The sequence below is a fragment of the Balaenoptera musculus genome, chromosome 3, assembly GCF_009873245.2.
Source record: "Balaenoptera musculus isolate JJ_BM4_2016_0621 chromosome 3, mBalMus1.pri.v3, whole genome shotgun sequence".
Lineage (NCBI taxonomy): Eukaryota > Metazoa > Chordata > Mammalia > Artiodactyla > Balaenopteridae > Balaenoptera > Balaenoptera musculus.
The window spans coordinates 27,122,619-27,147,813 of NC_045787.1; the positions used below are offsets into that span (position 1 = coordinate 27,122,619).

Sequence of the window (25,195 nt, forward strand, 5' to 3'; positions counted from 1 at the left end):
TATCCTCTGTTTGAATATTATTGACTTCGGCTTTTACTCACAATATGCTCAATAAAATTCCTTCAGTATAAGTTATTCGTTGTCCAAGGTTCAAATGTAGCCTTTTCTACACTGGAAAATCACCCAACCTAATCATTATGTGAAGCTATTCTACCCTGTACTGCATTTCTGCAGCAAGCAGACACCCATGTGTTTTATTTGTAGAGTTTGCCTTCATTTGGGGTTTAGAATTGTAAAGTTGGTTGCTTAGATGATACATTTAAATTTCCCATGACACCTACTTACCATCTCCTTTTCAGAGCCTCAGTTTTAGGAAGACTCATAAAATCAGTCTTCCAGATATAACTCTGGTCGTTGGTGAAATTATGAAACTCTGATAATTACCTTGGCCTTCTCCCACCATCTATACTACCCACTCTTCTTCACACTTGGGACTTATTTGCCAGCCCAAAGTGCTTTCTACCTGCCTGCAACCAGATCTTGGGTGTCTCTACCAAGGTGAAAACTGGAATTTAGGCATCAACATAGAAAGACTTCAAGTGTGTGATGAAGGTCCCTTCCCCTCAGGGATACTGATTTCATCACAGGACCCTCTAAACATCGGAGTCTTAAAGACCCAGAGGGTTGAAGTTAGAACAATAGAATAACTGAAAAGTAGAGTTTTTTGTAGACAGTGACCCTGTTCTGTGCCCACACCATTGATTCTATGGCTGTTTACATCATCTGCATGAAAATATTTTAACTTTGTGTTAACAAACCATAGTGACTTATAATTGTATGACTATTCAACTGTATTAAAAACATTCTAAAACAGTACATTTAACAAAAGTGGGTTTATTTCCATATAATGCTTATTACAGTTTTCTTGCTTCAGTTTTATCTAAAGCCAGGCCAATATCTTACTCTAAGTCACTTTATTAGTAATGCATGCTCTTTAGATATGAAGTCCTTTTGGGCAACATGCAATATTCAGTTGTCTATTGTCAATGCACTTCTAGAAAGTTATGACATTTGGTAAGAGTAAACTTCAACCCCATGACCCTATACCGAGGTGGGGTGGGAGAGGGAGAATATACACAAAACCACAAAAACATTACCAGTCAAGCATATTATAGCTAACATCCATTCACTTTAAAATAGCATTGTATATGGATTCAGGAAGAGTTTCAAAATATTTGTAGATCAAAAGGAAAGGGTCAAAGACTGGTATGAATGTGGAACACATTATTAGCTAAAAGGGCAGCTCTAATTCATTATCTCTGCTTCTAGCTATAGGGGGTAATCAATACAAGTAAACTCATAGTTAAAAATCCTTTGTGGAAATTCAAATTGTAACAGAAAATAAATTAAGGGCTCATTACTTCTAAGGGAATTCATTATGTAATATTTGTTAGATGAACATCTCTGTAGTGCATTTTAAATATGATTCAACATCAAGGTAAACGCATATTCCAATGATTCTTTGCTTAAAGTAAACCAATTTGGGGTACTGTCATCAGAACTTATGGCACATTCTCATGAGTATCTTTTTGGTGACAAATTTAATCCTTTGAGAATTGATTTTTGGGGAGGTATAGGCAAAAGTCAAGTGGCACAGCTGCTCTGTGAATATTGATTAAATATGATAATCAAAGAAGTCACATAATTTTTTAAAAAATATACGGATTTTTTAAATTTTTGGCTGCGCTATGCAGCTTGCGGGATCTTAGTTCCGTGACCAGGGATTGAATCCAGGCCATGGCAGTGAAAGCACCGAGTCCTAACCGCTGGACCACCAGGCAATTCCCATATATATTTTTATTTTTTTTAAAAAAAGATTAAGCAATTTTATTATATGTCTCCTAAGTGAAATACCCTTATATTTTGTATACATTAGTTTGGCTGTATATGTTTGGGTTTACAGCTCCTTAAATATGCCATGTCAGTGTGTGTAAAGTATATTAGGGTAATTTCTAAGCTGATAGAAAAGTGGGTGATTATATCCGTACTGTATGGACCTACACTCACCGCAGGCCAAAGTCAACAAAGCTCTGCTGTAATGTAAGAGATGCAAAGGAAAAGAGTCAATCTGATAATCCAGATCTGGTAAGCCCAATTCTGGATCACAGGAAAATTCTATTTCTAAAAATATAAGGCATTAGAAGTCAAGATTTAATTATAGCACTATCCTTATAAAAAAAGGAGGAGTCAATTATTTTTGAGCATTGTGAATACTTCTGCTATCTTAAAGCTATCTGGAGTTACTAAAAAATATCTATACTTTATCCATGAATATTGACCCACTGGATCAAAGTGTTACTTCCCAGTCTAGACTTTACAAATATTTCTGGTACCTTGATCCAGGCAAGTGCCCCCTATTCTTTCCTTGGCCCCATCATAATCACTGCATCCTGTTCTCTGAAAAGTTGTAAAGAATGAGGAACCCAGACCCTCAGGGGTTCCTGAATGTTGCTATTAGAGCCGCCAAAACTCTTTGCAAATGACTTCTGTGATGGGAACAATTATTTCCAACCTGTATCAAGAAGGGAACTCTCTTTTAGGTGCCTAGGAGTGATAAAGGTTACTGGGTATATTAGTCAAGGTCACTTGGGAAGACTGTTTTGTGGTTTATTCTTCTGAGCTCCTGAGTCATCCCGCATTACTGATGTACCTGTAGTATGATTAACAATGTAACCAATAAAAAATTTTTTAATACAACATGTAGAACCATCAAATCTAAAGTCCCTCAGATCATGACAATACCAGCTCAGCTATAATCTTCCCAAAAGTGGAGCTGGTCTATTCATACTTTTACTTAGTTTCAAAGAGCAGGAAGCCTGCAAAGGTGGAGAAGCGCTGGTGGTCCCCGTGAAGAGCGCCATTGCCCATTCTCAGCCAAACCTCATCCCCTTTGGCCAGCTTCAGCACTGCATGGTTGCTGGATGTATCTGATTTCCCCTTTGTTTCATAACTAGAAAGAAAAAAAAAGGCACCAACGACTTAATCTTTGCAGTAAACAGCCAGCTCTTTACCAAAATCTGTCCTCCCTTCTCTTCCAGAGTCTCATACAATTACGTATAGTCCTGGGATTAAATTCTCTAAATGATGTGTGAACAGAAATGACATGTGCCACTTATATATAGGATTCACCAATACAGCTCTCATAAACAGCCCCCCTGCTCCTTCCTCATTATGACTGTCTGGAATGCTAATGGCAATGACCAGCATGACCTTGGTAGCCATCTGTTGAAGCCCGAGTGTTTGAAGACTGTGCCATGAGAAGAAAAGGAACTTCTATCATGTTCAAGCCCTTGGACCAATGTTATAGCAGTTCAGTCCACCTTAACTAATTTAGAATTTGGTTCTAAAGAAGGGTGCTGCCATAACGCAAACTAAAACATGTTGCATCAGCTCATGGTCAGGCAGAGAGCAGTGAGGAAACAGATATTGTGGGCTTGAAAGTTGGAGATCCCTGTCATGCTAGAGCAAAACATTTAGGAAAATGTGATGACTTGGAATAGAATGCCTGATGCATTAAAATGTCCACAAGCTTGGTGTTCTTTCCTCCTTCTGACCGTGGCAATGACAATGATGTGAGAATTTGGGAGTCAGTTTTATAGATGGCAGAAATGCTTTCACCAGCCCACATCCCTCAAAAACCTGGTGGAGCAACCCTCCTTCCAAACTCCACACAATTCCCTCCTCCACCCTTTCCACCCCATCCTTCCCCAACCTGAAACCGGCCAAGAAAAATTGAGTTCTAGTGTGTTCGAGCCACAATATTCTGGATCTCTTTGTTGCAGCATTTCACCTACCTAACTCATCTTTTTCTCTTTTGGCTTTTCAAAGCCTCTTACTAGAGGCCAGGGTCCAAAAGAAAAAAATATGGCAATCCCCACAAGTCATCAAAAATAACCAAGAAAAGATAACAACCACGAAGTTTTTCACAGAGTTTCGCAATACCCATTTATTTAATTATGGGAAAGGTGTTGGCCTCTCTTCCCTACATCTTAAGCTTATGTCAGAGCAAATTGCAATATTTCTTTTTTAAATGAACTTTTTTCCAAGGTGCCTAAGGGCCAGGTTGCTAAGGTAAACATCAGAGACACAACACAGCCTAAAGAAGGAAACCAACTCCCAACTCTTAAACTGCCAGCTCCAGGGATGATAGAGAAGGCCATCAAAAGGGCTAAACTCTAGGCAAAGGGGGCGGAGAGCAGGAAAGGAGAAGAAAAGACTGAGAGGGAAGGAAAGAAAGAATGAGTTGTGAAAAGAATACAAATGATTAGTTATGGGGAGTGTTGCTAGTCATTAGTTCAAGACCTCTTATCAACCTGCTTATGCTCAAGTTTATCAGATTCACTGCTTCCCAAACAGTAATGATAATCTGGCCATATATTGTACATGGGAGCTCTCAAGGACAGCAAGGTTTATACCAGTCTCTGTTGATTCCCATATACCTCCTGGCATTGGCCATCCTTTGAGCGAACAATGGCAGCATAGATACATATGATAGAAAAGGTCACTCACCTATACATGCTGAAGACCGTGTTGCCATTGTGCATGAGGTACACATACACTTCCTCAACGTCCTCATGCTTCATCATGCTGAAGGTGAAGAAATACACGCCTGAAAGAGGCCGATATTTATCCACATTTATATTAACTATTGTACATGGAGGACTGGGAGATAGCAGGGAGATATGTTGCATGACTTCACACTTTTGTTGCTATTCTACGTGGTATGTAGGTTCTTCTTGGCTTTTATTTCTATGAGTGTCCCTTTACCTGCTCTCACCTTCAAACTGCTTTAAATTTTTTTGAGACTTTCTCAGTGTGTATACCATGTTTCCCTAACAAGAATACAAAATCTTTAAAGGCAGGATTTGGCTGTATCTCATGGCCTCTCCTTGCCCCTAACAAAGTGCAAAGTATATAAACCCATCCCTAGGTTTAGATTAACCATCATTCACACCTTCCTCAGGACACATATGGACAAAGTAGAGAGCCCTGCATGGAGGCACCCATGGTCTTCTGTGGCCTAACAAAATGACCCAAGTGCAACATTGTCATTAGCCAGAGATAAGGAAGTACTGTAGCACAGTGAAATGTTCATCAGTTCTAATAGCTCCAGCAATTTCTCATGCTATTCATTGTAAGTAGGTGAAATTATGTACAATAAATAGAAAGATTCAAATCTGACTCAGCAGCATGACCTTGCTACTAAAAATATGAATCCTTTTCATTAAAATAAGACCAACGTATTTTAAAATATGTTAGTTTTCTTGTAAGAGTCTAGGGCTCCTAATTGAAAGTAACTTAATATACCTGATACACTTTAAATGCCAGTGTAGAAAATACCTTCACTGAAAGATTAAGAAGAATTCAATAGTAGAGAGATGAACGAAAAGGAAAATCTTCCTAACTCTAAACGATCTTGGTTTTGAGAGTGCATTTTGGAAAGATGAATGAATATAAATCATCAAAATCTTATTGATTTTCATGCTACATTTTTAAACTAATGGCCTTGTCTTAAGCCATTTGAGCTGCTATAACAAAGCACAACAGACTGAGTAGCTCATAAATAACAAAAATTTATTTCTCACAGCTCTGGAGACTGGAATTCCAAGACCAGGTGAGGGCCCTCTTCCAGGTCACAGACTTCTGGTTGTGTCCTCACATGGCAGAATGGGCTAGGGAGCTCTGTGGGACCTCTTCTATGAGGGCACTAATCCCATTCATGGGAGTTCATGTGATCTAATCACCTAATTCCATCACCTTGGGCATCAGGTTTTCAACATGTGAGTTTTAGGGGGACACAGTCAGACCATAGTAGATTTTGTAAAAGAAAAACCCAGAAACATCTAAAAAAAAAAAAAAAAAAAAGCACCGCATAGTTCTATGCTGTTTTCCAAAGGTACAATCAAGTAAAATAGAAGCTCTAAGGTTACCATGTTGCTCCATCTGCCTCTGAGTCAAGTTGAACCAAATAAAGATGTATGATTATGCTTAATTTAGTGCCAGGCTTGCATATTCAATGTGCTGAGAATAAAAGATACGATATAAAAATAAGTCATGTCCATTCATATGCCTAAAGATTGGCCCACAGATGAAAAGTAAAGGCAGATAGAAATTAGAGACTCAAAGAAAGTAATTTATATGTGTGCAGTTTTTCACATTTTATAAAACATCTTATTACATGCACACACAACAATTTTCAATGCCTCAAGAAGATAAAGTGGGAATCAAAATGACAGAAAAAGGGACTTCCCTGGTGGCACAGTTGTGAAGAATCAGCCTGCCAATGCAGGGGACACAGGTTCGAGCCCTGGTCTGGGAAGATCCCACATGCCACAGAGCAATTAAGCCACAACTACTGAAGCCCGCCTGCCTAGAGCCCGTGGTCCGCAACAAGAGAAGCCACCACAATGAGAAGCCCACATGCCGCAACTAGAGAAAGCCTGTGTAAAGCAACGAAGACCCAATGCAGCCAAAAATAAAATATAATAATAATAATAACAAAATGACAGAAAAAGATATTACTTTTCCCGGAAAAAATGATGACTATTATAAAAAATAGATGCAGAAGCATTTTAGAAAGACTAAGAAACCAAATGGTGAATAAATGAAATGACTATAGAGTTGGAAATATAATACAAAAGTGAATCTATATTATATCCACACGTGGCTTTCCTCTGCAAGGGAAGGTACTAAAACCAGAGACAATACATTTGAACTCTGGTTTTCAGGTCTTTGTGCTACATAATTGTAAAATTCAGCCTTCTCTGTCCTATCACTTCCAGAGTTAAAAAGTATGAAAAGGTCATTTTATAATCTATTGGATGAAGTTTAAACAGTAAAGTGGGAGTCAAATGATGGCTGTTATTGTCTGAATTATGTCCAGCCCAAGAGAATTCTAAAAAACAACTAAATCCTTGAGCTTCAATTATAAAGCCATTGAAAGCAATGGAAGCATTCATTGGGCATATCTACGCATCTATGTAATTTGTGGCACAGACAGTGTTTAACAAAATAGTTATAGGAAAATTATAACATAAGCCTTCAGAGCAGAAAATCACATAAGAAGATTTAAAGCTGATTGAAGCATGATGAAAGATTGCTTCTATCACTTCATATGCCAGTTCATTTCTGACTTCAGCTGGGTAGAAAAATAAATCAAGGCACACATTAAAAGCATTTGTGACGGGACTTCCCTGGTGGCACAGTAGTTAAGAATCTGCCTGCCAATGCAGGGGACACGGATTTGAGCCCTGGTCCGGGAAGATCCCACATGCTGCGGAGCAACTAAGCCCGTGTGCCACAACTACTGAGCCTGCACTCTAGAGCCCACGAGCCACAACTACTGAGCCCACGTGCCACAGCCACTGAAACCTGCACACCTAGAGCCCGTGATCTGCAACAAAGAGAAGCCACTGCAATGAGAAGCCCATGCACTGCAATGAAGAGTAGCCCCCGCTCGCCGCAACTAGAGAAAGCCCGCACGCAGCAACGAAGACCCAACACGACCAATAAATTTGAAAAAAAAAAAAAGCATTTGTGACAAATCTAACATGGCCACTGCACCCATCAGAATTTTCTTTTTTTTCCTTCTCAATACCATATACAGAGACAAGGAAAATTGACAACAAACACCAAAAAAGTATCCATTCTCTGCAAAACTAGGATACAAAAAAAAATCAATAAACTTAAAATATCAGTTAAGTGCTGTCACATGTCACTGACAGCAGGCAGAGTCACGGAGAGGCAACATGGAGGGCAAGGAGTTTTGAGGAAGCCAAGCGGCAGCAGATCTCAAACAGTGCCCAGAAAAACGCACTCCCTGATGCACAAGGGCCACTCTGAAATATAGATGCTGAAAAGAAGCTCCTGTGAGCAGGGCTGAGATAAAGCAAAAGTTATGTTTGGGGAGAAGGTTGCTAGATAAAGTACAGAAAGTGTGGAAAGCCATCCTGCAGTGGCGGATCTCAGAATCTGCCAGCAAACATAAGGCTCCTAAAGGCAAAGGAACTGGCAAGTGCAAGGCTGGTTTCAGAAGTTTTCCTAGACCCAGTGCAGTCTGGGGAGACAGAGAAGTGTGGCCACACAGAGAAAACACACAGAGCGGCTGTAGTTAAAAGAAGTGGCGGGGCTTCCCTGGTGGTCCAGTGGTTAGGACTCTGTGCTTCCACTGCAGGAGCGCAGGTTCGATCCCTGGTCGGGGAAGTAAGATCTGGCAAGCCCTGCGGGGCAGTCAAAAAAGAAGTGCAGAGTGATCACTTCAGCAGCGCATACACTAAAATTGGAACGATACAGAGATTAGCATGGCCCGTGTGCAAGGATGACATGCAAATTTGTGAAGCGTTCCATATTTAAAAAAAAAGAAAACAAAGAAAGAAAGCAAAGAAATGGGGAGTCCCCTGGCAGCAAGGAAGGAACCACCAAGCCACCAAGCCTGGGAGTGTGCTGGGGTCCCTCCCCTTCCCCAAGAAACTACTGCATAGAGCTGATCTAGGACAATTCTTCAACCATCAGTTAACTTTAGAAAGTAGAAAAGAACAAAAATTACTCACCAAGAAGAAATGTTATCATGTGGTAGATGAAAAATGTAAGCAAAGATTCCATCATGGGTTTGAAATATATTAATGAAGCAAATCCCTCTATGAAAGAACATTGTAAAACAGAATGCAGAAACCCATGGTAGAAATGACCAGACAAGAGGAGGAACTGAAAACCAGGACATCATGACTAATGTAAAACAAAGAAAACATTAAAAAAAAAAAAAAAAGAAGTATCACAGAAACAAGACAGAAGAAATTGGAAGAAGCAAAAAGGAGAATTAACCCCAGAAGATGCAATTTTAAGCATATGCAGGGTAGAAACAGAAAAAGCAAACAACATGAAATGGAAGTAAAGAGCACCAAAAGATTAGAGAAAATAATACATACAGAAGACAGACTAAGAAAAGTTAAAAACAAAACAAATAAAGTGTACTTGGAGTTCTTAAAAAAGTTAACCAGTGGTGTACTAAGGTGCAGGGGAAGGGGCTCAGGGGAATGAATGCTTGTGAGCGGTCCACCCCACAGGGGAGGAGCATTTTATCACTGACATGTTTAGAACTGCTGGCCTATTATGCTAATAAAAAAATCTAGCTAACTTTAATTGGCTTTATTACAGTTTTTAAATATTCTATAGACAATATATCCCCTGTTTGCCTAATTTCCTAACACAAGTCAGACTGCTCCCAATGCCACCTCACCTTAGTACAACGAGAAGAAAAAACTTTGTTTATGTTTCAAAACATAATTCAAAGAAGCTTTCCCGGACAAAAAGAAGGCTTACACACACATATTGAAAGGACACAGCAGGAAAATTTGACCCAGAATGATTAACACTTCTTCTAGAAAACTCACTGGACTTTGAAGATAGAGAAAGAATTCTTTGGGAAGTCAAGCAGAAAGATTGTCACTTATAAGATGAAAAAACTCAGACCTATGTCAGAGTTCTCCAGACCAAATGCCAGAAAACAGGACCAAAAAAAAAAAAAAAAACGTAAGCCAAGGTTTTTATTTGCAGCCAAGGTTATAACAGTTTAGAGCATGTAAAGTCTCAGGGAATACTGATGGCATAAGCTTTCTTGAGAAAATTAAAGGATAAAGTTTAGCTAATAAAGAGATGTCTGGGAAACTTTGGCAAAATGACTAATGGTGAACATTGAATATATTTAACTGCAAGATAAGTCCAAATCATAGGAGGGGATAATGTTGACAAACTAAAATGTAATTGTTTTATACCTTGACAGTGTATAAATGATTCAACCACCAAAAGTTAAAAATTAAGAAAGAGAGAAGGTGGGAGACAGAATAAGCTCATTGATTGGCTTATTTGTAATATTTGGGAGATATATATACATATAAAACACTATCCAAAAGAAAGCTGGGGAAGCTATAATATATCAAACATAGGAGACTTCAGAAATATTATCAAGGATAAAGAGAAACATTATATAATGATAAAGGGTCAATTCACCAATAGTCTAAATGTCTTTTAACTCATGAGTGGATAAACAAACTGATATATCCATTCAACGGAATACTACATAGCAAGAAAAAGGAAAACACTATTGCTTCATACATAGACATGGATAAACGTTAAATGAATTTTGCTAAGTAAGAGACATATTGTATACATTGTACAATTCCATTTATATGACATTTTGGAATTCTAAGGATGGAAAACCGATCAGTCATTGTCAGGGGTTGGAGTACACAGGGGTTGACTACCAAGGGATAGCACAAGGGAATTTGGGGGATGAAAGAACTGTTCCATTTGATACTATGGTGGTGGAGATATATCTCTATGCACTCGTCCCATAGAACTGTACACCACAAAGAATAAATTTTGCTCCTTGCAGAGTTTTAAAAACTCAACTAGAATATGAGAAACTCAAGATGAGATTATGACAAATGAATCTAACTGTATTACAAATAAATGAAGTAACAGAACTGAAGGGCATGGAGGAAAAAGATGATCTAAGGGCTTTTAAAGACACTGTTTTGACTGGACGGTAAAAATTAAAAAATTGGACACAAACATTACACCCTAGTTGGTAACTTTGTTTCTCATGGCACACGGGTTTGCAATTTTTTGACTACTTTATTTGTATACTAAGGTTCAACAAATAAGTAAATATATTATAGATTAAGAGAGCCAGGGTTCTCATTGTCAAAGAAAGAACTTACAAATAAATAAAGAGAATGCTAGGATGAACTCAGTGGTGCTGGATTTGAGTCAGATGTATCAGAATGAACTCATGTTTTTTTGTTTGTTTTTTAACACACAACATAGATAGATAGATAGTAGGAAAATAAATACAGATATGTATGCATGCATGATTAGTATACATGTGTATTTCCTAACTCTGTCCATTGACAGGACCCAGAAGCAGTGACCTCCTAATAGCGATGAGTACATTTAGCACCCAAGTCTTGGTTTCTAAATAGTACTCTCCAATAAAAGGAACCAGGACTCCTTGGGAAAATGGGTATTTCCAGAGCTAGGACAGGGGAAAATGCAATATGAGCTTGAAGCAGCTTGTGGCACTAGAACGTAAGAAAGTTGTTGGGGACTGAATAACAGCCCCCATGTATGCTCATGTCCTAAGATCCCCAGGATCTGTGACTGTTACCTTATATGGCAAAAGAGATTTTGCAGGTGTGATTAAATTCAAGGTTTTGAGATGGGAAGACTATCCTGGATTATCCAGGTGGGAGCAGGGTAATCACTCTGTCCCTATAAAAGAGCCAAGGAGGTCAGAATCTGAGAAGACAAAGTGATGTGACAGTGGAAGCAGAGATTGAGGTGATGTGGCCAATAGGCAGGGAATGGTGACAGCCTCTAAAAGCTGGAAGAGGCAAGGCCCTAGAGCTCTCCAGAGGAACCAGCACTGCCCATACCTGGACTTTAGCCCGGTTGGACTGATTTTGAAGTAATGACCTCCAGAACTGTTACAGAATAATTTTGTGTTGTTTTAAGCTTGGTTTGTAGTAATTTGTTACAGCAGCAATAGGAAATGAATACAGAAGTACTCAAAAAAAATTTTTTTAATGTTTTTAAAAAAGGATACGGCCTTCCTTTGGGTGGTGGCAAAGGAGAAGGGATGAACTCAGTTATGACACATTTAAACTGTGAGAATAAGGGCTTTTCAAGGCAGAGTTAACTATGCCCTTAAGGTTTATTTGGTTCAGTTTGAATGAGTTAATAATCTAAGTAGCCCATGGTTGTCATCTTTTTTTAAAATGTCTCTGTCTTTTCATATATATATATATATATATATATATGTTTTAACCAGAATCACAAAAAACTCTTGATTCCCTTAGGGTCTTTCTTTCTTTGTTCCCTCCCCCTTCCTTCCCTCCCTCCCTCCCTCCCCCACTTCCTTCCTTCTTTCTCTTGGTTGCTAAATTGATAATTCCAGTCATTTATTTTTACCTCTCACCTGATACTGGGGCCCCAAATCTACCGGTCATGACATCGAAGAAATTTCCGATGTTGGTTTCGACACTGCTGAAGATAATCCCACTGTTCTGATTGCTGAAGTGAGTTGCCAGAGAAGCCATGAATGCAATCTAAGCAAAGAGTCGGTGGTTAATTAAAAGGCAATTTATCTTAGAGGAATAAGGTTTTGATACCAGTAAGTTTATTTCACCAATATTTGTAACAGCAAGATTGGAAATAATTTAAACATTAATCAGTGGAGAAACATGAAATAAATCATGGTGATTTCTAACATTTTTATGCTATGCATCATTAAAAGTATATATCAACAAACAGTTCTGAGCATGTGTTTCAATGAACATTAGACTTTAAAGTGCTTTTTGAGATATTAAAATTCCATTATCAAATAATACTGGCAAATTTGGATGAAATCTTCCACATATAGCTATTAAATGCCCATTAGCATATACTAAAGGATCCGAAAAGTCCTGCAGCCAACTTTTTAACTTTGTGTGCCCTGTGTTATTTTTTCCATAAAAGACACCTGTGATATCATGATTTATAATAAATAACTATTTAGTATTCGCCCCCAGTTCTGGCAGAGAACTCCTAAAATCCTCAGAATTTCCTAAGTGTTGAGGACAATCAAGGTGTCTTTTGTTATGTTAATGAGGTAACTTTGGCAAAGCCCCTCAGAAAGGTCTGGTTGCCTGTGGAGCCAACCACGTGATTAGAGAGCTTTGAACTCCCAAACCTCCCCCATCTCCCCCTTCCCAGCCCCTGCCCCCAAACCTCCTCAGAGGAGAGATAGGGGCTGGACAGAGAATCAGTCACCAATGGCTAGTGATTTAATTACTATTGCCTAAGCAATGAAGCCTCCATAAAAACCCAAAGGACAAGTTTTGGAGAGTTTCCCAGTTGGTGAACGCATGGAGATTTGGGGAGAGTGGCGCTCTCAGATAGGGAATGGAAGCTCAGTCCCCCTTCCCCATACCTTGCCCTATGCATCTCTCCCATCTGGTTGTTCTTCAGTTACATCCATTTATAATAAATTGGTGAGCAAGTAAGTAAAATGTTTCTCTGAGTGCTTCTGTGAGCTGCTTTAGTAAATTAATCAAACCCAAGGAGGGGGTCATTGGAAGACAGAAGCACGGTGATAACCTGGACTTGGATTGGCGCCTAAAGTGGGGGAAGGGTGGGGCAGTCTCGAAGGACTGAGCTCTTAAGTGTCAGAAGTGAGCTGAATTGTAGGACATCCAGCTGGTGTCGGAGAATTGCTTGGTAGTATGGGAATAGCCCACACTCGGAAATTGTACCACCATTGGAGAGTTACATTTGAAAGTCAATGCCAGTCCCCTGTCCAAATGAGTCATTGAAACTGAGTGCGAATTAGATCAATAAATTCTTTAACTTGCTGGGATTATCCATCTTGAATGAATGGAAGTTTTAAGGGAGAGGGGTGAGAGAGGAGAGAGCAAATAATTTGAAGTTCTGGAAGACTTGGGGTGTGGGCAGGGAGGCAGGCCTGGGAGAATCAACACAGAAAAGATGGGGGCAGTCAGAAGGACTGTGTGAGGGCACTGGACACAGAAGACTGAAGAAGGGGTGACACCGGAGGAAGAGATTTAGAAATGGGGATGAAGGGGCCGGAAGTCACCCTCCGTTACAATCTGCCGGGGACCAATCTTGTCTCCACTTTAATGCCTCCTTCAAAACATGTGAAAGTAGTTCTCCCTAATGACCGTAATGTGGTTTTAGGGTTAAAAAGCTGATGGAGCAAATGTAATAATTGCCCAGGTGTTCTCCATTAAACTGGCTACTACAAGGCCCCTTAACTAGGATATAACCATTCACAGATTTGGGTTAGTTTCTAGCTTTGAGAGCCATCCATCTTATTAGGTACCTATAACCTGGGCGATGGCATCTGTCTCCTTTTCTTTGTAAATTTATACTGGCACACAGACCGCAGGTTGCTAAAATTATTAAGCAGCAGTCATTAAAAAGTTACAAAAAAAAAAAGACGTTACGAAACCACAAAAGCAGGTTGAGTAACACACAGGAACTCTTAGTTTACCCTTAAAATAACTTGATTCCCCCCAAAATGATGGACTTTATCCAAGGTCAAACAACTACCACATGTGCCCAAATAAAGGGTAAAGTTTTCCCCCACTGATATTTCAGATAGAGTTGCTGTACCTTATAGTTCTTTAAAAGTTTCTCGTGTTATAGTACTGTCCATGAAAATATTAATCAATAATCAAAGACAGAAATTGGAAAATTTTATTAGAGCCAACCTGAGGATTATAACCCAGGGGACAGTCTTTCAGAAAGCTCTGAGGAATGTTCTGAAGAGGTATGGGGTTAGGGGGAGAAACCAGTATATATGTGATTTTGGTGAAGGGGTACATGCAATCAAGCACACATCTTGGTAGAAGGTTACTGCTATTCACAAGGAACAGATATCTTAGTTAATGGTTTCAGTGCTTTTCTAAGTTAATGGTAAGATGCAAGAAACTGGGTTCATAAATTTCTCTCCTGAAAAGATTTAACTGTCTGAGGGCCAGTTCTGTCAGTTTTCCCAGACCACAAAATGCCTCATCCTGATCTTCGCCCTGAATTCCTTTCACAGTGTATTTATTGTAAGTCAGCGACTGCAGTGCCTAATGACTTGGTTCTTATAGAACTGGATGGTGGGCAACATGTTTTATTTTACAATCCCCTCCCTTTTGTTCTTAATTTCAACCAAGGTTTGGGAGGCATTTTGTGACCAATTGTCCCACTGCACTAGGAATGCTCATTCCCAGGTCAGGTGAGGATTTCCTTGATAGGACACTCCATGTGCTATTACTGGACCAGACCCAGTTAACAGTAGCCAAAAGCCTCTGGTCCACCTGTGTTACTAATCTGTTACGGTTCAGGAAATGGCTCCCTCTTGCTGCTTCTTCCTATATCTAGAGTTACACTATTAACAATCATTGATCTTACAGAACTATATATTTGGTCAATTGTTTCAAGTCCCCTAGTCATCATTATTTTTATTGGAGGCTCAGTCACATACTGGTAATGAAAGAAAAAATAATCTTATAAAATAGGCAGAATACAAGTAATATAGCTAGTAACATTAATAAGGTTGTAAGTACGTAATGTTATCTTCTAAGGAGTTACATGTCTGGCATCAAAAGAAGAGAAATTGATCTTTATGGTTGAGCAGTTATTTCTGCCATTGGGGAGGTCTGGTTAATGCATAATGCAGATGCACAATGCACACTAGAGGGGAGGGAGGAGGCCCAAATGGGCAGAGAAAAAATTATGTTTAAATTTTTCTTGTCTTGCCTTAAAATATGAACTTTATTCCATCAGTATGTTCTCTCAGTTACTTAATTTTAATCACTAGTTACTGTTTCAGGAACACATACCAGCCAGAAACAAGCAATAAAAAATGCTAGTTTTCAATGTTGATAAGAGTCCCTTGGAAGAATCCATCTTAAAAATATTAGCCAAATAAATAATCCAGACTTAGTAATTTTCTTGGTGTGACCTAACCTCACATCTCACATTTGCAAGTTTTAGGTGTTACTGACAACAGGATTTTGAAGATCACTTAAAAGAGAAATAAAGAACAGATAAATGGGGGACTTCCCTGGTGGCTAAGTGGTTAAGAATCTGCATGCCAGTGCAGGGGACACAGGTTCAAGCCCTGGTCCGGGAAGATCCCACATGCCACAGAGCAACTAAGCCCGTGCGCCACAACTACTGAGCCTGTGCTCTAGAGCCTGAGAGCCACGACTACTGAAGCCCGTGCGCCTAGAGCCTGTGCTCTACAACAAGAGAAGCCACCGCAACAAGAGAAGCCAGTGCAGCGCAGCAAAGAGTAGCCCCCACTCTCCGCAACTAGAGAAAGCCCACGCACAGCAATGAAGACCCAACACAGCCAAAAATAAATAAATAAATTTATATATTAAAAAAAAGAACAGATAAATGGGTAGTGGGCTTGAGATAAAATGTCCAATGATAGCCTCATAAATGAATTAAAAAAACTTTAAGCTGAAATGAATATGGTCTCATGACTCAAAATAAAATGCCTCCAGTAATAAAGAAGATACTGATGAGAAAAGCTTTAATAAAAATTAATGTCACGAAATCTGATTTGATAGAATTACTTGTATATTAATATCCATATATGTAATTTAAATATGCAAATGTAACAAAATTGATAAATAAATGGAATGGTCAAATGTCTACTTAATAATATTTTATGCATCTAAACGTTTACATATTCGAGTCGCCAAAAACCTTTTTATTGAACATATCTCCTCATTTGGAAAATGGAGATTAGCTGATGTTCAGGGTTGCTTTGTATTTGGTCTAATAAGGGTGTTGAATTTCACCCTTCGTACATTTCTCCCTAAGAATGATTTCAAAGCACGTTGACAGCATAGGTCTTCTGCAAACACCCTGTGGTGGAGATGAACAAACTGAGACAGGTTTACTCAACACTGAGGATGAAGAAGCACTCAAGCCTTCTGATTCCTGGACCCTGAGGGTCATCTGGAGACACGCCAAGACGATTTACCTGCAGTTCTGGTGGGATCCCCGGGTAGCCCTTCTCTCCTTTGGGGCCATGCTGCCCGCGCTCCCCTCGTGGCCCCAGATCACCTTTGTCTCCTTTCTCTCCTTTGGCCCCTTCGTGGCCAGTGGCTCCGTTATTGCCATTGTTTCCATGGTTTCCTTAAACAACCAGACATCATCACATGAGAAAGACCAGTCACTCATACTCACCATCTATTTTTATACAAATGCAGCTCCTTTCTTCAAAAATGCACAGACTTAATTGTAAAAGGGGACCATTTGAAACAAACTCAAACACAACCATGGTGACATCATTGGATGGGATCACTTTTAAATGGGACACTGAAAACAGCCTTAGATACTCTTAAGGCTCCAGGCTCCAAAGCCTGTTTTTCCTATAAAGCAAGACTTGGATGAAAAATTGCATAGAGACATTATAAAGCATCCTTTATAATAGCAAAGATTTGAAACCACCTAAATGTCCATCAATACTGAAAGGGCTAAATTAAAAAATGGTACATCCCAGTAAATGATGTTATATAGTCACAAAAAAAGAATGCTGAAGAAAAATATTTAATAGCATGATATTTTTAGATAAAAAAGGTTATGAATCAATCAATAGTGATAGCATGATACTATGTATATGTGTATATATATATATGTAATATAATATAAAATATGTACGTGTTTTATCCAAAGGGGAAAAAGACTAGAACAAATTACATAAAAATATTTTGCAGTGGTTTATTTTTTTCTAAGTGGATGAAGCACAAATGATTTTTGTGTCATTCTATACACTTTTCTGCATTTTTGAAATTTTCTACAAAGAACACGAACTACTTTTATAACTGGAGGAAAAGTAAAATCATTGATAAAAAATTATTACAGTAATCTTGAACGCAAGACTTGGATAATGATTTCAACTCTTCACTTTACTTTGCTAAGAGATAATTTCTACACCTCTCCCTTTATTTTTATATTTGTTGAATTCCAGGCCCTTTTGTTGTTTATTTTGTGTGCCACCTTTGGTCAGGTTTCATACCGAGCTTGCAATTTTTCCAGATTAATGAACTTTGACTGGGTTTACAAGTTAATGTGCTAGTGACAAAACTGTTCCTGATGGGAAGCACGTAGCCAAGGCCAGCCTGTCCTGTGACCTCAGACGATTTTAGACCTAAGAAGATTTTAGTGGAATCTGAAAGTCCCCTACCCGTAATCACTGTACCGGCTGCCTGCTGCCCTTGATGTTCAGTGACATAGATTCCAAGCTACTGATCATAAAGTCTAACAGAGCACTTTCTCATTCTAAATTTGGTTTCATTTGAGAAGCCACTCAAAAGTATTAAGAAAAATTAAACCTCATTTGTTAAACATTAACATCAGTGGGAGTAAGTCAGAGAAGAGCAAGCAGACATTTTCCAAACCCTGAGAAAAAGTTCTATCCCCAGGAATTGACCTGGAGACAAGAAAGTCAGTTAAACCCCCAGATAGATTTGGAGGTCCTGGGACAGAGGGCACCTGGGCTGCCCTTTCCTTGGCTGCCCCAGGAGACTAGCAAGTTCCCCAAATGATCCATGTCTGGGGTGCCACTCAGTAGTAGAGACGGCTGAACAGTGGGTCTAGAGGGACCCAGTGGAGCTCTACAGCATGCCCCGTGACACCATATGGTGCTGGAGCCCAAAAGTGTCCCCATGAGTCCAAGAGAGGCATGAAGGTCAACTGAGAGACAGCTGAGCATGGAAGGACCTGGGGGTTAAGGGAAGAAAAACTCAGCTAGACCTAGAATCAGACAGAAAGATGTGTAGCTCAGTAAAAGAGACTGTGAAGATGACTATATCCCAGACCAGCAAGCTCTCCTCCCCACTCTCACTTCCCAAATCCCCTGAAGCCTAGATCTAGTGTGCTGTATGGAGCACATGGTGGCAGAAACACTGAAACAAGAGTATAAACCTGTTAAGCTCCAGTGGTTCCAGACTCCATGCTGGGGAAGGGCCTCCTGGCCTGTAAGCTGGGGCCCCAGCATGCCTAACGCCTGTGGGATTCTGCAAGCAGTATGGATAATAAATACTATAGTTTATACAGTTCCACCTCATTAACTCAATAAGCCCAGTTCCCCACCCAACTCTCTTTTGGATTTTCCATGCATAAGCCTTGGATCACACACAAGTGATTCCAACTCACTGAGCTTCACCCCTGGCTCCTGTTTTGGCAGTCTGCAATTAGACTGGAAACAACGCATCTCTCTCATCCTTACCTGGAATGCCAGGGAGACCAGGAGGTCCAGGGGGGCCTTGGTAGCCTCGAAAGCTGTAGTCTCCATGACAACACTTGCTGCAGTCTGGGGGCAGTCCTCCAGTTTGTGGAGACTTTGAAAAAATACAAAGAGAAGCTTCAGAAAAAGGTACATATGAGTAATTAGAACTTTCGAGCTTCCTCTGGCCACAGCCTCTAGGTAAGCTTAATTCCAAACAGCCTACGACAACATCAGAAAAGAAAGTGTGGGGTGACTTATGTCATCTTATGTCAATGGCAAAGGAGTCGGGAGCAGCTAAGGTGAGGTGAGAATCAGAAGGCAAAGGAAACAGGAGAGTCACTAGAAGAACAGGCTCTTTGGAAAGTGGGAGTGGGAGTGGAGGATTGGGGCTGTTTCTGGGAAGTATGTTCCTGCTGCTACAGGAAAAGAGAAAGCTCCTTCAGAAAGAGAAAGCTCCCTTTCTTTTCCAACTGCCAGTAGTCTCAGACATAGCTAGATTGAGTAGATGACCCTCAAATGATAAAAATTACCAACCTCAAATATAGTTATTAAGTCTATCTATATTCATGATACTGGGTAAAGAGTTCTTAGAAATTCTGAATTGTATCACAACACACATAAACTGCCTTAGAAAATTAAGGAAAGAAAGGATTCATTAGTCCAATAAATTCTTATTAATTATCTACATCCTGAAACAACTTTAACTCCCTTTTTTTAAACTTCCACCTTTAACATGCTGTTCTGTTTCATATTCCACTTGAAAATTTAAAGTGATTAACGCATTATTTGAACCGAGATTTCATGAGTACTTAATGGATATTAAATGTATTCAAATAGGGCACTCAGTTCAACGCTTCTTTATTCAATGATAAATTTCTAAAAAACTTGTGCTTACAGTCAAGGAGCTAGAGATTTGGCAGAAGTTGAATGGCAGAAGAGTTAGAGTTGCTCATAAAATTTGGAGTCTCTTCTAAATTGGCAACTTTTTAAAAAAATTATTTAATTTATTTATTTACTTGTGGCTGCGTTGGGTCTTCGTTGCTGTGCACGGGCTTTCTCTAGTTGTGGCAAGCGGGGGCTGCTCTTCGTTGCGGTGCACGGGCTTCTCATTGCGATGGCTTCTCGTTGCGGAGCACCGGCTCTAGGCATGTGGGCTTCAGTAGTTGTGGCACACGGGCTCAGTAGTTGTGGCGCACAAGCTTAGTTGCTCTGTGGCATGTGGGATCTTTCCGGACCAGGGATTGAACCCGTGTCCCCTGCATTGGCAGGTGGATTCTTAACCACTGCACCACCAGGGAAGTCCCCTAAACTGGCAACTTTTAATGATATCTTACAAAAGACTCGTGGAAACTTTCCTCGACACCAATTATAATTCAAAAGTTTTTTGAAAATAGCATACTGTTGCTAAGGGATTCATTTTTTAAAAGGAAAGGATGGGGTGAGAGAGGAAGGACGAGAGAGAGACAGAAAGGGAGAAAGGGAGGGAGGAAGAAGTCATTCAAAATTGAAGTTTTCTCTATCATTAGAAATCCAAGCAGAACAATGGATCAAGGCTTCACACTGCTACACCTCTAGACTTTTATAGCACAGGAAACTCTACTCAATACTCTGTCATGGCCATGGAAAAGAATCTAAAAAAGAGTGGATATATGTATATGTACAACTGATTCACTTTGCTGTGCAGCAGAAACTAACACAACATTGTAAATCAACTATACTCCAATAAAAATTACTTAAACAATTAAATTAAATTAAAACAAACAAACAAAAAAATAAGCTTGGGCTTTTTTCCTTACTCTCATTCTTTTTTCCTACAGGTTTCCACCTAGCTATTAAGAAAAAAATGCAGAACAGCATCTGTAGTCCAAGCAATTGCCTGCAATGGCTCAGAGCTCAATCTCAAGTTTTCAGTAGCTAGGATTTGGAGCAATCTCCTAGTCTAGTCTTCTGTCCCCCAGACCCAACCTTGGACAGGTATGGGAGTCTATGAAAACCTTTTATAAAACTGGCAGAGGAAAAGAAAATCAGCGAAAGCAATTGGTCTGAGACAAGGGATTTCAGACACTTGGAAAGTCAGACATCACAGCACCACCCCACCTTCTAATCCAAAGATGCAATCTGAGAAATAGGTATTCTGTAATTTCCTGGTATGATTTTGCTAATATGAAATACAGCTGTTTAAGCTCCAAGAAATCCTAAGCTCTGCCAATAACAAATTTTAGGGAAGGAGAAGGGTGGGGAGGGAGGGAAAGTACTGAAATGGAACCATTTGTTTAAAAATAGAATTGAAAAACTGAGATGCTAAGAATGTCAAAAAGAGAAGTTGACTGGAACCAGAACTCCCATCATAGGTCTGTGTGACTTTTGTGAAGTCACTTTCCCCCAGACATCATTTTTCTTGTCCACTAAATTAGAGGATAGGGTAAAGATGGTCATGAATTTTCTTTCCAGCTCTATAATGCAAACAAGGACACTGAAGTCTTTCCAAAAGCCTCAAATTGTGACTTAGAAAGATGTTGTTTTGAAATCTAGTGTCTGGGTATGAGGCGTTAGTGCCAGGAGATGGGGTGCATACCCAACCACTTTGAGAGCATAGCGCTGCCGCCAAAACAGGGAGAGACTTCTGGTTATTAAGTGGGCCCCTTCCTGAGAACTGTCCTGTGACATTTCACAACATGGTCCTCCCTCTAGCCTGGTCTTTCAGAGTTCAGTCAAATGAAACCATGTTCATGAGCCTTAGAACAAGTTGGACAGGATGTGTTCATTGAGAAGTTTTCTCCCAGGTAAGGGAAAATGACATTCGAGGTAGTTCTCTATATCACCCTCTTAAGTTTATCAACTCCTTTCCCCAAATTAGGTCACATTTGAACACCAAGTTCATGCAAATGGACAGCATGGGAAGAAGAAAGTCCCTAAGACAAGTTCCATCCATTTTGTAGATGGAGGCCTAGGGGCAGCTACTGAGAATGAAGCTCTACTATTGGGAGATGACTTCAGGAAAGACAGTCCACAGCTCCTTCCTTAACTTAAGGAAGAGGGAAGAGAAAGAAGGTGAAGGGAAGTGGAAGAGGGAGAGATAGGTGTCCAGGAAGAGGAGAGGAGCTGGATAAAGGTGAATAATGAAGAGCTACAGAGAAGAAGATGCCAGGAAAAGAGAGTGCAGGTCTGCTCAGCCCACCTCTACATGGCTCCACACAAATGCTATGGCCAGAGTCATCTTTCTAGAACACACACTTGATCACCTCACTGCCCTGCTATGCACAAACAAACAAACAAAATTTTGCTGGCAAAATAAGGTCTAAGCTTCTTCACCGGCCAACGGAATCCATCAGGTGGCACTAAAATCACTGGTGTCTTCCTCCTATAGCCCAGCTGTCCAGCCACACCAACTCCTCAAGCCTCCCTCAAGGCTCTTGCTGTGGTGCATATTTGTTTATTTTATTTTTTCCGGGGATGCCCACCCTTTTCATCTCATCTTTTGAGATCTGACTCAGCGGCCACCACCATTCTGCCCCTTTTCCCCCAACAGTCTTTTGTGCCTTTACTTTGTTTATCCCATGGTACTTAATTACCTGTTGATTTATCCCCACTAGAGCCCTTCAGCATTGTTCAGAGAGAGAAGCTTGAGTGTATTTATCCCCATCCTAAAATATGACTCATAGTAGAAGCACAGGAAACAATTGGTAAAGGAATGAATGAGGGAAAAGGAGGATTAAAAGAAAAGAAGCAGTGTGGGAAGTGAGGCAAGAGGGAAGAACACAGAACAATCCTAAATTCAATGTGGGTCTCCATATCCACCGGCAGAGAGTTGTACTGAAACCTCTAGAATATCGGTGGCTAAATCTCCTCACTATCTCCTGTTGGGGGCTGGTTTGGAAATACTTCAGGAACCCAAGGGAGTTGGAAAGCCCCCCCCCCCGGCTTAAAAAAAAGAAACCCCAGAAAGTGGCTTCTTTTCCCCCTCACCTGATTTCAACATGCTAGATGCCTAGAGGCACTGGAAGTTGGGGCAGAAGAGAGATGTAATTTGGATTTCAGGGGCCTGTCAAGAATTGATGACCAATGACAGCCTACATCTGCCTTCTGCTGCCTCTGGAGGCTCACATGCCATGACCGGGAAGGATCCAGCAAAGAGCCCATTTTTTGAAGTAGAAAGTCCAGATCAAGGCTTGGACAAAAGCACAAATACCTTTACCACTGAGAAAAACACAAATGAGTATTACTTACTCTTCAGCCAAAAGATTGTCAGATGAAAGAACAATCTCTAAAAGCGGCTTTCAAAAAGGAGGATTGGATTTAGAGGTTATCATTTCTTCCACGGCTCTGCAAAGGAGCAATTTTTTCTTGACCAGGCCCCACAGAATAGTTTGGGCAACTGCATTTGTGGTCAAGTTAGAAGTCCCAGGTTTGTCCCCGATCTACAGCTGCTTCTGCCTGTGATCTTGGTCTGATCACATTACCAGTCTCAACGCAAACTTTCGATCTGTGGTCAGAGGGGTTTAGGTTTCAGCTGCATGGACTTTGTCAGGGTCTATTCAACGCATAGAAGCAGTCAATTCTTGTAGTAAAACTTATTTGTTCAAAGATCATATAATTCAGGGGGCTTCCCTGGTGGCGCAGTGGTTAAGAATCCGCCTGCCAATGCAGGGGACACAGGTTCAATCCCTGGTCCGGGAAGATCCCACATGTTGCAGAGCAACTAAGCCTGTGTGCCACAACTACTGAGTCTGGGCTCTAGAGCCCAAGAGCGACAACTACTGAGTCCGTGCACCTATAGCCCGTGCTCCGCAGCAAGAGAAGCCACTGCAATGAGAAGCCTGCACACAGCAACAAAGAGTAGCTCCCACTCGCCGTAACTAGAGAAAGCCCGTGCGCAGCAACGAAGACCCAATGCAGACAAAAATAAATAAATAAAATAAATTTAAAACAATGTTTAATTAAAGAAAACACAGAGATCATATAATTCAGAATAACTCCCCTTGCCCCTCATCTGATTTCAGCATGCTTGATACCTAGAAGGCAAATCAAAATCTGCTTCTTCCTTATGTTGTACACTTGAAGGTAACATAATGTTATATGTCAATTATACCTCAATTAAAATTTTTTTAATTAAAAAAATAATAAAGACATACTTGAAAACCTGTTTCTTCCTGTTCTTAATGTTTTCAATTAAAATGAGTCTCATCAATTTGCCATTCACTACACTGAAACCTTAACTCACTCCCGTACTACCCTGAAAGAGTTAAAGATTTTTCCTTAGATGCTGTGCTTATACTCAGCATCTTACACAAGTCCTCTGTGATTATCAGGCATTAAATCATACAACAGAATCAAGTCTGCATTTTAAACACAGACAGTGTGTTTTTGTTTTAACTCTTTGGTCCTTTTTTAAACAGAGTGAACGTAGAGACTTAGCAACCTAGAGTGCTATAAATCAAATAGCCAAGTCTGGCATGAACTGTCACAGTAAACTCGCAAATCAAATGAAAAACTCAAAGGGCAGCTTCTCTCTGCTGGGAAGAATTAACGAAGTCCAACTTACGATCTGCAGATGATTATCTCTAATGATCTATCTGCAAAGGTCAGCTCTCCTCCATTCCGCATCAACAGAGCAAGAAAGAAACCAAATCACAGCAGAGCAGGGCTGGTTGTCCCTGCTCCCCTTTCTGATGGGGCAGCTGTGGCCCCTCTTTATCTCAGTCTATCGGCGCTACCTCTGCTGATTTTCTAACACAGACCAGCCTCGTCCCTAGTATCCCACAGCAACCCGGAGACAGACCCACAAGCAGCTCAGTCAACTTCTGGAAAGCATCGAGCCTAAGAATCATAGCTGAAAAAAGAGCAAAAACAACAACACTCATTAAGCTTTGACAGTAATCCTTAAAAGAGAATTCCGAGTACCTGGCCCCAGAATGGGGTGATCTGGGCTAGGTCATCTACCTCGGGGTGCGGTAGCTCATCTGGTCTCAGGGGTTTTAGGTCTGTAGAAGTGTTATTATCCACAGTCCCAGTTTTAGGATGGCTCCGCTCTCTCACTTTCTCCCTCTTGGAGCCGCTACGGCCAGTCTGCTGATGGCTTTGCACTATTCTCGCCACCACTCTATTAGCTCTTCCGCTCACCTCCATGTATTCATCTTGACACAGGCAAAAAGGGAGGAAAAGCAAAGCCAGCAGGTGCCAACAGACGAGCTGCCTTCCGAGCATGATTCTCAACAGAGCCACAGAGCCTCCCGGAGAAGACGGCTAGGGCTCCGGGTGCCGTGGTCTCTTCTGGCAAGTGCCAGGGCTGGAGATGAGACTTGCAGCCGGCCAGGCGGTTTTATACTTCGGTATGTAATAAATAAGGCTGCAGGCCAGAGGGAGAGCAGTCCTCCTCCGCGGGCGGAACGGCCCCCATTC

At 40.5% G+C, this 25,195-nt stretch overlaps 1 protein-coding gene and 1 non-coding gene across 5 annotated transcripts; one reads left to right on the top strand and one right to left on the bottom strand.

Moving 5' to 3' along the window:
• Positions 1-821: 821 nt before the first annotated feature.
• Positions 822-25,140, bottom strand: C1QTNF3 (C1q and TNF related 3). 4 transcript variants are annotated; one of them, XM_036849397.1, is made up of 6 exons: positions 24,737-25,090; positions 18,797-18,908; positions 16,547-16,701; positions 11,975-12,104; positions 4,510-4,609; positions 822-2,950 (listed from the first exon to the last, which is right to left on the bottom strand). In XM_036849397.1, the coding sequence occupies exons 1-6, from the start codon at positions 24,998-25,000 to the stop codon at positions 2,791-2,793; spliced, it is 921 nt and encodes a 306-aa protein (XP_036705292.1). In that variant the 5' UTR covers positions 25,001-25,090; the 3' UTR covers positions 822-2,790. The 4 variants fall into 4 exon arrangements, 3 of the variants coding, with proteins under 3 accessions (XP_036705292.1, XP_036705293.1, XP_036705291.1); XM_036849398.1 differs by having other exon boundaries at positions 900-2,950; positions 24,917-25,140; XM_036849396.1 differs by having other exon boundaries at positions 1,745-2,950; positions 24,698-25,140.
• On the top strand, positions 8,249-8,352 carry LOC118893682. The gene has a single exon (XR_005019539.1). It is a non-coding gene; the product is annotated as a U6 spliceosomal RNA (small nuclear RNA).
• Positions 25,141-25,195: the final 55 nt, after the last annotated feature.

Coding starts and splice junctions, on each gene's coding strand:
- C1QTNF3 (XM_036849396.1), bottom strand. CDS start 25,000: ATGCTCGGAAGGCAGCTCGTCTGTTGGCACCTGCTGGCTTTGCTTTTC. Junction 16,702..18,796: donor TGGTCTCCCTGGCATTCCAG/GTAAGGATGAGA, acceptor TGGTTGTTTAAG/GAAACCATGGAAACAATGGC. Junction 4,610..11,974: donor ATTTGGGGCCCCAGTATCAG/GTGAGAGGTAAA, acceptor GGCCTCTTTCAG/GCGTGTATTTCTTCACCTTC.